Genomic DNA, 12965 nt, shown 5'->3' on the forward strand with positions numbered 1-12965 from the left:
GAGAATGTTGGTTGCTGTAGAAATCTTTAAAATGTAGCTATCTTGCCAGGTTCAGTGTAATGTTCCTTAGATGATGTTAATCATAGTAATAAGATATGGGACAGGAGGGAAGACTGGATTTACTGTATGGCCCCATCTGAGAAACACATGAAAAATAGAATGCTCTCCTCTCTAATGGTTTAGCAACGTCATCACAAACATAAATTTCTCTTGCTTTTGATAGAAAAAAAATGTTACATTCCTGAATCTTGTGCAACTAATTTTTTTTGGTTAACATCAGCTATAGTATGTGAGTTAATATCTGATGTATCCTCTCTTGGGGAGATGAGATCTTGTCCCTGCAGGGACTGTATTTTTTATCTGTGATCTAATAACTGTCTTGTGTGCCCTTTACCAGAGTCCTGAGCACACTGTGCAGGAGGAGCCCTTGCATTTGGCAGCAAAGCTTTCACCTCTGTGAATGAAGGACCTTCCTTCGCCTGCTAGTGCTCGTGTGAAAACATTCCTTGGTGGAAACACTTGTTGCTGTTAACCTGCTATTTTTTTTAAACTATGTTTTTTCTACTCTTTAGCCCCAGTTATGTAGTTCAGGTAATTATACCTGTCAGCGTGGTGTTGATCCTAGGGAAATAGTAGGGTAATACAAGAATTGAACTGATTTTTAATTTGTTTTAAATATTTTCTTTCATGTGACTTGTCATTATTTAACAGAGGTCCCGTTGAGCTCCTCCAGTGTCAGTGTCTTATGACATTAGGGGTCTGATGGCAAAGGTGTGAGTGTGGATGCTGGTGTGGGAGCGTGATTAAATCACGGCGCATGTGCAGTGGTTTAAAAGCTGTTTAGTCGAACTAATTAAATGCAGCAATAAATTGAGAATTGTTACCAATAGGTGTGTCTGGTTCCTGCAGCGTCATGTTCTGACCCTGTGCTGTTTAATACTTCTGTCAGTTGTCGGGAAGAAAACATATGAGTAGGATTGAAAGGTTTTTTGGGATGACTTGGAGAGTATTGAATAATGGGGGCAGTTACTGGCAGCCATCTGGATCGCTTGGTGGATTGGGAGCAGGCAAAACAAAATCCATTTATCGGATTGCCAGCACAGAGCCATGTTAGCAGTGTGAGGAACCCAGTGTGGGAAGCAACAGCTTGGAAAGAAGTTTTGGGCTCTTGATGGATTAATCAGCTGAACATCCCCCTCCTGTGAAATGTGGCCAAAAGGGTAATGTATGAGCATGGGAATTGGAAGATGGAGTATGGACTGCGTGTGTCTTTGGCGTGGCAGCAGCAGCTTCTGGAGTGCCGTATCCTGTGGTGATGCCCTCTGCTTGGGGCGGATGGTGATGAATTGATGAATACTCAGAGGACGGCCACAGGGAAGATTAAATGCTGGGATCATGAGTGAGTGATTTGAGGAACTCTGCTTTACTTATCAAAGAGATGCTTGGGGGAGGGGAGTTTTCAGTAAATTGCCTACATGGGGAACAGATGTTCAATAATAGGCTACTCAGTTGAGCAGATTATGATATAATGCATTTGAGGCTAAACAAATCCAGGCTTGAAATACAGCACAATTTAGCAGTGAGGGTGAATGACCATTGGAACAGTTTTACCAAGGCTTGTGGTATGTGGGCTGTCACCGGCATGTTAAAAAACCCCGATAACAATTTCTACCCCTGAAATATGCTGCAGTTCGAAGAGGAATTAATTTGTAAAAGCCCTCTGTCCTCTGCTGTCCATGAGGTCAGTCAGCCCACACACCACAGTCAGGTCTGGCCTGTTGTTCAGGTTATCTCCGAGTGTCTCCTTTGCCGTGGGTATCCAGGTACGTAGGACAGGTGCTTTACAGCTGAATTCAGTGGCTCTTGTGATTCCTCTCCAGGCTGTGGCTGCTGTGGTGCTTTCTCTGCTGCCTTCCTCTACAGCTCTGCTTCTGCCTCTCTTGTCCTAAGTGCTGCTACCCATGTGTTACCCTCCCACCTCATGCCCGTGATAACCAGCTCCATGAAATGTTGTGGGCTTGAAACACCAAACTCCCTCTTGTGGGGAAATCCAAGCTACAGGGAGTTGAAACTTGGCTGGGGCAGGATGGAAAACAAAATATTGGGATCTACTGCATAAAATACTGTCTTCTGTGGCAAAAACAAAGATTTCCAGAGTGCTGAAGGAAAATGTCAACATTAGCAGCTGCAGCCCACAGATGTATGGGGCAGGTCATGCCTCAGAGAATATTCCAGGCTCTCTACAAATAAAAGCCAGCAACCATAATATGTTTTTGTTCAGTTTGTATGTTTTTAGGCATTTTCCCCCCACACTGCTAGGTGTTGTGATTTATGTACCTACTACACTGAATAGGCAGTATGGGGAAGGGTTCATCAGCAGATAAACAGATTCTGCATCACCTTGGGTTACCTTGGGATTATGTAGGAATTTGAAGGCAGTTCTTTGATTTCTTCAGCTGTTAATATCTTCTAGTGTGTTAGCACCTCCTGTCAGGTACTTTGCCTTTCAAAGCTTCTTGGCTTCTGATCTTTGAGCAACTTGCTTTCCTCAAACTACTGAAGCCTGGAGAAATCAAAGAGAGAACTTCTGCAATATTGTGTTTTTAAAGTGTTTTTCTTGAAGTCTCGAAGAAGCCTTTTCACAGCGTTGTTGCTGGATAAAACAAAGAGCAAAGGGTATTGTGGAAGATGCTTTGGGAAGATGGAAAGATGAGGGGGAGTGGAAGCAGCCCTGACCCACATCCTGAGGCAGGAGTGGAAGCCTGGAGGAGTGCAGTCATCAGGCGGAGTAGGTAGCGAGGAGGTCACGAGCAGGGTGGAGCAGGTTCACAGAGAGTCCTGAAAACCAAAAGAGATGTACCCCCTCCCTGACAACACCACTGTGCTGCCGCACACAGCTGGAGCACAGTAACTATTTTGATAAACTTTTAGTCTATTGCTACTAAATGAGTTTCGTCACCAGCCCTTCGTTCAGAGCCTGGAATGGTATCTTTGGCTCTTGCACTCCTGTAGTATTCCTACAACACAAACCCTGCAGAGGAATTGAATAAAACTGCAATTACTATCTGAGTTACTGAAGTCAAAACTCTGCAAGCATGAGGATGCTTGGAAGTGTTTTGGAAGAGGAAGCGTGGCGTCGTGGGCACATGATCTTGGCGGTCAGTAGCAGTTTCCAAAGTATTGTTTTCCACAGCAGAAAGAATCCATTGTGCATATTTCTTCGTTTCAGTTTTTCAAAGCCTAGGCCCTTTATGAAAGCCAAAACCAGCAAGAACATTTTCATTTTCCCTAGCTCCATATTGAAATCTAGGGACATGCAGCACAAGAGTTTTCAATAAACATGTGCAGCTTAAATCAAAAGAGCAGTGGCAACATGTGCTTTCCACCATAAGCGTGCTTCCCACCTCATTTTCATGAGTCTGGAAATGAGCATCTGTCTCTGCTCCTGACTTTCCTTAGTATCTGTGGACATGCCACTTTTTTGCTACCTCCATCCCTAAATAGGAATGTTTCTTCCTCAATATTTCATTGTAGGAATGCTGGATGTCTGAATCTTTTACGACCACCTCCAAAAGCAGCTCATGGCCCTAAGAACTCCCTCACAAATCATGACAGCCTGTATTTTCCCATCCAGAGTCACTGACTGCAGCCAACTTGTCCCCTGTGTGGCAAGGATTCCCTTCGTGCTTTTTATTTTGTTGGACATTCAGCTCTCCTGGGCAGGTTTTGGCAGACTTTCTGCCGACATTGTTTAGAGAATCACCTTCTCTAAAGAGGCAGGGCCAGAGCTCTCCAGACTTGTTCCCAGATGGGTACACAGATGGCTCCCAGTGTCCTGGTGCACAAACACAGTTGTGCCCATAGACAAACTGCTGGGCTGGCGCAGGCAGAGCTGTGTTGTGTTATGTTGTAGAGGGTTGGTGGTAACCAGCTGGGCTGTACCAGTTCTTTGAATCACTCCTGAACTCATGTTTTAAAGCTCTGTGGACAGGCCTCCACTTTAAGTGCTGTCTTATAATTTTGTTTTGATTTGTATTGATGTTGGAAAGTTACCTCTGGATAACTGGCCACCTGTGGCTGGACCCTGGTGGCCCATTGTAATGGGTCAGTTAGAGAGGCTGGTGGTCATGGGAGCTACTTCTGACAGCTGGATTTCAAGACATCATCCACTCATTTCAGGACATTTACATAGAATTTACATTTTTGCTGAGCCTGTCCATGTAAATGTAGGTCTGCATTGTTTCTCTTCCTTGAATGACTGTTTAATTAACTTTAAACTTAATTATGCAATCTGCCATCTGCCTAAATCCCTAGAGTGCTGTTATATCACCATCCTTTTCCTCTTCCACCAAGATGTTCCCTTTCCTGGAAGTTTGCCCTACTTTTCAGTCATTAAGATGATTTCAAATAATTCACTTCTTTGGCTATTTTTGAGGAGGACTCACAGCAACATTGTAGGAACTCTCTTTAGCTCTGTGGTCAGGCTTGGACCAAGCACAGGAATGTGCTGCAGAACCTCCAGTTTACGATTCTTTGAGTTTACATTTCCTGAGAGAAGAAGGACCTTTTTTTTATTTGCCTGTGATAAGGAGAATGTGCTCTCAGACTTTCTCTTAGACCCCAGATTGAGCATCTGAAATATTGCCTACCAGGTTTATCTCCTGCAGGTCTCTTTGCTGCAATGGAACCTCACTGTACTGATAACGTATCTCCAAGTCTTGCCTTTCCACTCCTACACCTCTAATGAATTCTTTCCCATGACATCCTCATTTCTCTCTATTGCTTTGTCTTTAATCTCGAGCCATCTACTTTATTTAACCTCTTTGCTTCAAGATACTGTAAGATGCATGGAGGTGGTTCTGTTCCAAGGCTGTCCAAGAACTCTGAACTGCTTTAATTCATGTTGAGAGCAGTGTGGAAGCACAGCTGTTCCTAGCACGGGTTGGAGCAGAGCTGTGCTTGCGGGGAGTGTGGTGGATGGGGTTTGGTCCTGTGTGTGTTCCTGGGGCTCTAGCACAGAACTTTGTTTGAGACAGCTTCCAAGGAGTGTCTTTTTCCTTGCTAGTGCAGAACTCCTTCCCTGAGCAACTATACCAACAGCTGTCTTTGTGTTTTTCCTTTTAAAACTAACTCGAACAAAAAAGTATTTGGCTGTTACCATTAGTGGGACATTTAATCTCTTAAATCCGCAAAATATTTTTTAAAACATAAATAGCTTGTTACTTCTGGCCTCTCTATGACCAGTGTTTTTGTTGACATAACTTGCATTTGAGATCACTTCAATGGTGTTTGTTGGTTTTGCCTGTTGTTTTTGCCTGTGTGTGGTAATTTGATCCCGGATATTGTAGTAGTCATTTAAGTGCTTGAAGATTTTTGAGTTAGTCATTTCTATAATATGGCATCTATTGGATGTCACTGGTGCATTAGAAATTCAAAACAATCTAACAAATGTATTTTGGCTTTTAAAATTTGAGAGGGACTTATTTTAGAGGCTTCTCTGAGCTGCAGAAAATATCAAATAGCTTTGAAATTGCCTGTTTAAGCATACGAAAGGGGCAGACACAGGGATCCTAGCAAAACCACCCTGATGTTAATGCAGTTTGTACTGGCAAAGCGTGCTTCTGCTGGGAGAGTTTATTTGACTTTGGAGAATGAAACGTTGCCTGGTACAACAGTGTCAACACTTGGACTGTGCCTGTCCGGTGCTCCCAGCCAGGAGCTGCATCCCCCCAGCTCATCAAGGCTGGACAGAGATAGATTCATAAAAGTACCTGGGATGAGTTGTTCAGGGGCTATGTAGGATTTGGGATTTTTTTAAGTCCCAGACGTCTTTCCAAAACAAGGCAGAGTTTATGTTGGCTGAACTTTAGTATTGAGACTATTAATATACCCTGTTACACATCAGCATCCATAGTGGCTCATAAAGTTGTTGCAGATAGGACTTCCTGGCAGCTCGTGGAGGGTATTCATTTGCTAAAAGACCAAATTTGATGGTTTCTAAAATCTGCTTTGCCAACTCTGCCAGGAGTCAAGGGCCAACTTGAATTTACGGATCTGTGAGGTGATGCCTTGAGCTGTCACGTGGCTGAACTCTAATTCATTAAGTCTCTAGTAAGGATGAGCAGTAACAGGCTTTATTTAGCTTTCTTGCCATGTTTAACCTAGTCTGACTTAAATGGGAGTGTAGTACTAAGCATGGGCTGGCATCAGGGTAGTTGTGGTTGCCTTTAGTTGGTTAATTCCTGATTGTGGAGCTAGGGCAGTGTTGGGTGACCTTTCATTTTGTAGCTGCCATCCCTTCTAGCTCATGGGTGTATCCTTATCATGTTTTACTAAGTGCATATCTGGGTTGTCTTGAAGAATTACTTGAAATTCTTGAAGGAAATCGGTTTAAGTAATTGAAATGAGTCAGCAATGAAATGGAACATTGTAGAAATATGGACAAATATTTAGTAACTGTGTGTTGAGAGTGTCTCATTAACTGATAACAAATTGTTCTATTGCGTGTTATCAGTTCTGGGGATATGCTTCTGTTTCTTCTCATGCATAAGCTAACTGAAAAACAGGGGTATTTGAAAGATTCCTTTCCATATCTAGACCATGATCTAATGCTGGGAAGCAATGGAAAATCCTCTAAGCAATAGCAGAGTTAGAGGAGGTGTTGATGTCCAGTTATGGACTGATAAAGGTAAATAGTAGATGGAAGTATTTTGTGTTGGAAAAGTTTGTAACAATATTGTTCCATCCAATGCTTTCAGCATTAATTCCTGTTTTAAAATATAAAAGGAGTCATTACATGTCAAGAGAGCTGTCAGTGGGGTCAGAGTCCTAAACCCGTAGAGCTGTTACCAGCAAAGTTGTTGTGATGCTCTCACAGTCCTGCCCACCCCAGGGAGCTGCATAAGTAACGTAGGTATCTACATAAATAATGAGATGGTAACAAAGCTGGAAGTTTAGTTAGAGGTAAAACTGTCTAGTGACAATGTAGGTGCCCTTTGGCAGGAAAGGAGGAAGCTATACCAAGATCTCTTTATTTTGGAATTTACTTGGATCTCTCAAGTAAAACTAGTTCTTGCTGGACCCTGGATGGGAGGTGTCGTGGATGTGCCGATGAAAATTCAGTGAAAAGTACTTTTCTTCCCTGCTGGTAGTAATCAAAGAGATTGTCAGGTGCTAGAGGGCAGTTGGAATGTTTTATTTTTGGTAAATAAAATTGAAGGTCTCGGTTCTTTCTTATGTAAAGCAATATTCAAATTTTAATATAAAGTTAAAGACCTTCCAGCCTTGCTAACTTCATGTTTAGTTGAACATTTCAGTTGATTTAGTTGACTATCTAGTTGATCAACTGACTAATAGATGTAAGTTTAATTAAATGCAGTGCTTTTCAAAAGCTAAACTCTAGAATGATTTTGTATAAATTATGTCAAAATAAGCTGATTTAAAACATCTAACCTCTCTCTTACTGTAAGCCAGATCAATTATTCTGGGAAGCTGCCTGTGTGCTTTTTTTTTTCATTCCCAAATAAGAGAAGATTAATAGGTACTTAAGTTTAAAGACCAAAATGTGCCATTGTGTGATGTCATTGTTGTGATGGAGATGAAGTGTGATGGTTTGGATTCCAGGTTGAGTTCCAGTGTTGTCCTTCCAGCAAGCTCAACCAGCTGCTGTTGGACTGGGCTCCTGGGTGGGAGCCAGCCCCCAGCTCCATCCTTTCTGCTTGTTTTCTTGGTGCCCATGTTGAGAATAAAAGTGAGTCGCTGACTGTGAACTGTTCTGAAAGCCCACAAATGCACCCACTTTACTTTCATGCCTCTCTTGCTGTGGAGGTGGGAGTTGTGTGTTTGTAATTCCCACAAGTGCTTCCCCTTGGCTAGTTTGAAGGGTTTCCCTGCTCTGTGAGTGGAATTGCTGGTCCTGTTTAGGTGTGTCACTCTGTCACCTTTGCAGGGAGCCTCCATGCCTTATACAGATGTTGGGGTTGCTTCAACCCAAATCTCCCTCCAGAGGACTTCAAGTAATGAACAGTCAACCACCTTTCCTCAAATTGTTACTCCTTTGTTATTTCCCGCTGGAAATGGCAGAATACCTAGAAATCCCAAGCAAGTATTGGCTGCATCCACAGAGAGCATCATCTGTGCAGCCAGATAAACACAGCCAAGCATGTTGCATTTGCTGTGTGTTGTGCATGTTTATGTCTTGCAGTAGAGTTGCTCTGTGTGCAAGCCTGAATGGTTCTGCACAGCAGACATTTGCTGCTCTGTGATTGCTTCAAGTCTCCTATGGATCAGCCAATCTCAGCTCTCAGTCACTGCACTTTAGTCTCCATTCTACTGAAATGATTTTTAATTTTTTATTATATTCATTTGCTTATTGATTTACTTAGCCTTTGATTATTTTAATGCCTGGATTGCGTTATTCCTTTGTGTGACATCTTGCCCCAAGATATTTTTTTCTATTTTACAAATCACACAACTATAACACCAAAGAAGATGTAGGACTCTGACACACTTGGTGCTAGAATAAAATTTAACCAAGTTCTTGATAGTTATTGTAGAGAGGTTAGTCTCCATATATCCTACGCTATCTATAGAGTAGTCAAGTTACAGTTTGCTTTGTGAAATGATGTCTGTTAATCCATTTGAATATTAATGCTGGGCAGCAGGGAGAGCAGGAAAGCCCATCATCAGAGGTACTTCTAACTTCCAGTTTTAAAGGACAGGTGCATTGCAGAAGCAAATATTGAGTCCAGTTGAAACAGATGGTGGCCTGTAGTTAGTTCTCTTTCTTTTAAAAGGAGAAATACAAGAAATTACAGTCATGCAGAATTTGGTATGTTCCAGTTGAATGCTAATTGTGACAGTTGTCTGTGGCTTTGTAACGGGGTGGTTTTGTTTTGCCATAAATGGTGTGGCCAGTGGGGTCAAATCCTTATCGAAATGGCTGTGTGTAAACTGCCTTGCAGGCCAGCTGTGTCGAAACAGTTTGTTCTTTTGAGTAAATTTTTAATTTGAGTTTGTGTCTGAGTCTGGGCAAATGAAAAAATCCCACGAGAGCAAGCCCAAGGCTTAAGTGCTGGAAACATGCAAATTTCTCTCCGCATGTCTACCTTTCATCACAGAAAGGTGCTTCTCTGCCCTTTGCTGTTGCTGTACATTATTTCTGGCTGTAGTGGCCCCAAATTTTTTGAACCAATGGCCACGCCAAGTGCTGGGACAACTCTGTTCTGCAGTGCCTATTTTTTTCTCTTTTCCCCCCCGCATTTTAGTTTTCTGCCTTTTTTGTTTTGTTTTGTTTTGTTTCAGCTCCTCCTTAATTACATGTTAAGATTTAGCCTCCTTTTTATCCCAGGTCCTTTAATTCATAGTAGTATTTTCTGTGACTCACTGTCATAGAAACGAGGGCTTTAGAGGACCTTACGAGCTCGTGTAATCCATTTCACTACCTCAAGGAAAAAACGACTCTTTTTAGACCAACTCTGGCAGACATCCTTCTCACCTATTTTTAAGAACCTCCAACGAAGCCGACTGCATGACCTCTCAGAGTGATCAGCCTAGTGCCTCAATTATTTAATAGTGTTCCTAAAATCCCACCTGTTGCAGTTTAAGTCAGATTCCTTCACCAAAATGCCTCTAAAAACCCTATCCAGAGCAAACTATGTTGCCAGTTCCCTAGTCCATGCTTTTACTTTTGGTGTCCGTTTTTAAACTTAATAACTTGACCGTTAGGGCATTTGTAAATCAGTTCATTAGGCATTTGCAAATCAGTTAATTTTAGTTCCATCTCACCACGTGGTTCATGCACAGGTAGTGTTGCCCTGGTCACGTTGGTTGAAACCTAAATTTGGGGCTGTGCTCTTGCCATGTTACAGCTGCAACCTCCCTCAGACAGTCTCCTCCCTGGAAGCACAGAGTATGAAAAGCTTGATAGTGTAGAAAGAGGCCAAACTACTGTCACTGAACACAGAGGACCCCTCTTCATTTCAGCTTCCTGTTTGGAGACACCACTGTGACATGTAATCTTGTCCTGGGCTGGTCTGAGCTGACACCTTGAGTTGTCCCTCTGCCTGTCTTGATGTCTCCTCCCCTGAATTAGAAGGATCCCCCCCTCCTGCTGATTTGTTTATTATTATATATATAAAAGTTACTGTTTGTCCGTCATTGGATAAAATAGCAGTTTTATTGTACCATATTTTTAAAGATCTCTACTTAAGCACAGCTTTTTAAACGCTTTTTTGTCTCGCTGCTGTGAAGCAATCTGTGATTTCGTTTGGGAAGGACACCATAGGTAAAAAATTTGCCTTGTAACTTGGATAGCGCCATAGCAAATAAGTTGGCGTTGCACGTTTTCTGACTTGCAGGTACAAGCTTGGACCCAGGGAGCGTAGCCAGGAGGGGCTGGAAGGCAAAGCTGTGATGACATGTTCAGTATCCAGGTGGAGGGCCAAGAGGGCAGCTGCGCGGCGCTGGGTTGCATTCCAATGTGCTGATCCGTGGAACAGCGTTGGCATACGCTTTGGAAGCTGCTGCTTGCTCTCCTGGCTGTAGGGAAGGGGCTGAGGTGATGGCAGGGAAGTAAGGGGTGAGTCTTTGCAGAATATTTTCATATGATCTTGGCCTATTCTGAACAGGCTGGACATTGGGAGCCTTGGCACTTCTTTGTGGTACCCTGCTGCCTCTGGTAGCTCCAAAGTTAATTACTCCAGCGTGGGTTGTTAAGAATTTTTTTTTTCCTCCTCGATTCCTGAACTGCTTAATTAAGTTGTAGGGAAGTTATATTTTCTCACTACTTGGGGGCTTAATGGGGTGGAGGCTTTGGAAACAGTTTAACAATTTCACATTTTATGTGCTCTAATGAATTTCCCAGGATTTTGGAAGGGTTGTTTCCAACTTTAGCATCGTAATTTCCAGAGTTTTATTTATGCTAAAATAAGTTAGTGGTGGATTATGAGGCCCAAAGAGCCAACAGATTACAAATGAACTAATGAAGACATTGTTTCTCTTGGATAAAGGGTATGACTCACGGTTGTGACTTGTACTGAAGTACTAGAGACCGTGAGCTTCACCAGGACTACAAGCTGGCACTGGGGCTCCCCTTCCCTCCCCTGTTATTTCAAACCTGTATTTGATTTCAGGTGCAGAAAAAAGAGGGTTTGCAAGGACCAGAAACAACTCTGAATCTGCAAGAACTCCCCAGAACTTCGATAGGAAGAGGCAACTCTCTGAATCGCAGACAGAAACAATGAACAATTCAGACAGCAGAGTAAATCCTAGACAACTGGGAACTCCCAGAGGTATTAAAGCAGAGTGTGTACACGCTTCAGGAATAAGCTGTCTTGAAGCCTGTACTCAGCAATATTAAAAGATGGGCTGGGATGAATGCTGTTGACTTTAAAATGAGCTGTAAAAGACTGTTGATTATTGTAAAATATGATTATTCCAGGCTTTTCGGTGCTCCGAAGTTGGGTGCCAGTATTTCTAGGCAAACTGTTCTCAGAAGTTCAACTCAGAATATTAAGCCTCTGTACAGCTACTGTTAAGATGAACAGACATGTTTGGGGGGCAAGGTAACACTTCTGAATTTTTGTTTGCAGGAGGATCCTATGCTGCTGTCCCAACATCAGGTGACAGAAAGAATCTAAATAAACCCACTCGAGGGAGGAAGAAGAGTATATTTGAAGCCTACATGTCAAAGGAAGATGTTTCAGCAGGACTGAAAAGGGGAGAGCTAATTCAGGTGCCTGAAATGTCCAGTGTCCATGCTTTTTGTGCTCTTAGCAGGATACTTCTTGCTGAAATTTCTCACAAAGATGTTTGTGCTTCCTTTTGGAGCAGCAAAATCACAACCTCATTAGGCAGCAGTTCTTTTCTGAAGAATGTGAGGGTGGACCTGCTGTTAGTGTGGGTAGCTGGATCCCAGAAGGAGATTTGCATAAAGGCAGGCAGGGCTGAGATGGAGAAGGGGACAGGGTCCTCAAACCACATTTGTTGTACAGTCCTCAACATGGTGTTATGTTCTCCAGGACACATCTGGCATCCCAGTGAGATCAGCCTGGCTGGGGAAAAAAGGCAGGTGGAAGTCACTGAGGGCATGACAGCCATGCTGAGGCATCATTTACCCAAACACACACCGGTGCATTGCCATTTAATTAGCATTGTAATGCTGATGAGGTTGTGATACCTACTTTCATCGATACACTGAAGTTGCACATGACATCACCTCAAATTTTGTCTGATTTCTTGTTATATTTGTATAGTAATTCTCATGTAATAGTATAGTGGCACAATCTCTTGAGATGTGATGAGGCCTTCATGTGTAAGGCTGCCTGATTCCATCCTGCAGACCAATCTGATGTGCTCTTAACTTTCAGAAAAATAGCTCTGTGGCATATCCCTGCTGATGATCAGCGTGGTCTGCTGGGCTACTTGGACCTTAGGCCAGTGCCTTTTTAAAGACCATCATAGACATCTGCAATGGGAACCAAATGGTGAGGGAAGAAATGGGAGCCTCAAGTCATGACTTCCCCCAGGGCTGCAGTGGCATATGGCGTCAACTAAAGCTTCTGCCTTACCTTCAGGAGAGTTTTTGGCACTAATTTTTGATAATACAGCCTGATAGCATTAAGTGCAGTGTGTGTAGCCTGCCTATGAGGTCAAGTGCAGCTGCAGATGAGGCACATCCAGGCAATGACTATCACCTGAGAATCCCACTGAGATTCTGAGTCCCAACGGACCTGTGATTACATGATTTCTGGCAAAACAATCCCTAATTCTTGTAAATGCGTAGTGTCTACTTCAGGTCACGTGCTGCGTAACTGGAAGAGTCATAAGTGCTTCCTTAGGCTGTGTCTGTTTTCCTTTCATTCAGTTCCACATCTCAGGCAAACAATTGAGACTGTAGAAGCTGGATTTAATTATTTAGAACTGAGTGTCAGATCATGGGCATCCCAGCTCAGTATTTCTCATTT

The 12965-nt window shown here is 42.8% G+C and overlaps 1 protein-coding gene across 4 annotated transcripts in view; it reads left to right on the forward strand.

Moving 5' to 3' along the window:
- Positions 1-12965, forward strand: part of DIS3L2 (DIS3 like 3'-5' exoribonuclease 2) — a 184017-nt gene that overhangs the window by 7247 nt on the left and 163805 nt on the right. For 2 of the 4 annotated variants that reach the window (XM_027685731.1, XM_027685730.1), the window contains exons 2-4: positions 10359-10579; positions 11133-11291; positions 11592-11734. In XM_027685731.1, the coding sequence (XP_027541532.1) occupies positions 11240-11291; positions 11592-11734 (195 nt within the window). In that variant the 5' untranslated portion in view covers positions 10359-10579; positions 11133-11239. The remainder of the gene's footprint in view (positions 1-10358; positions 10580-11132; positions 11292-11591; positions 11735-12965) is intronic. The other 2 variants (XM_027685729.1, XM_027685732.1) reach the window with 1 other exon arrangement.

Source organism: Neopelma chrysocephalum, unplaced genomic scaffold (assembly GCF_003984885.1).
Source record: "Neopelma chrysocephalum unplaced genomic scaffold, ASM398488v2 Primary Assembly neopelma1_69, whole genome shotgun sequence".
Taxonomy (NCBI): Eukaryota; Metazoa; Chordata; class Aves; order Passeriformes; family Pipridae; genus Neopelma; species Neopelma chrysocephalum.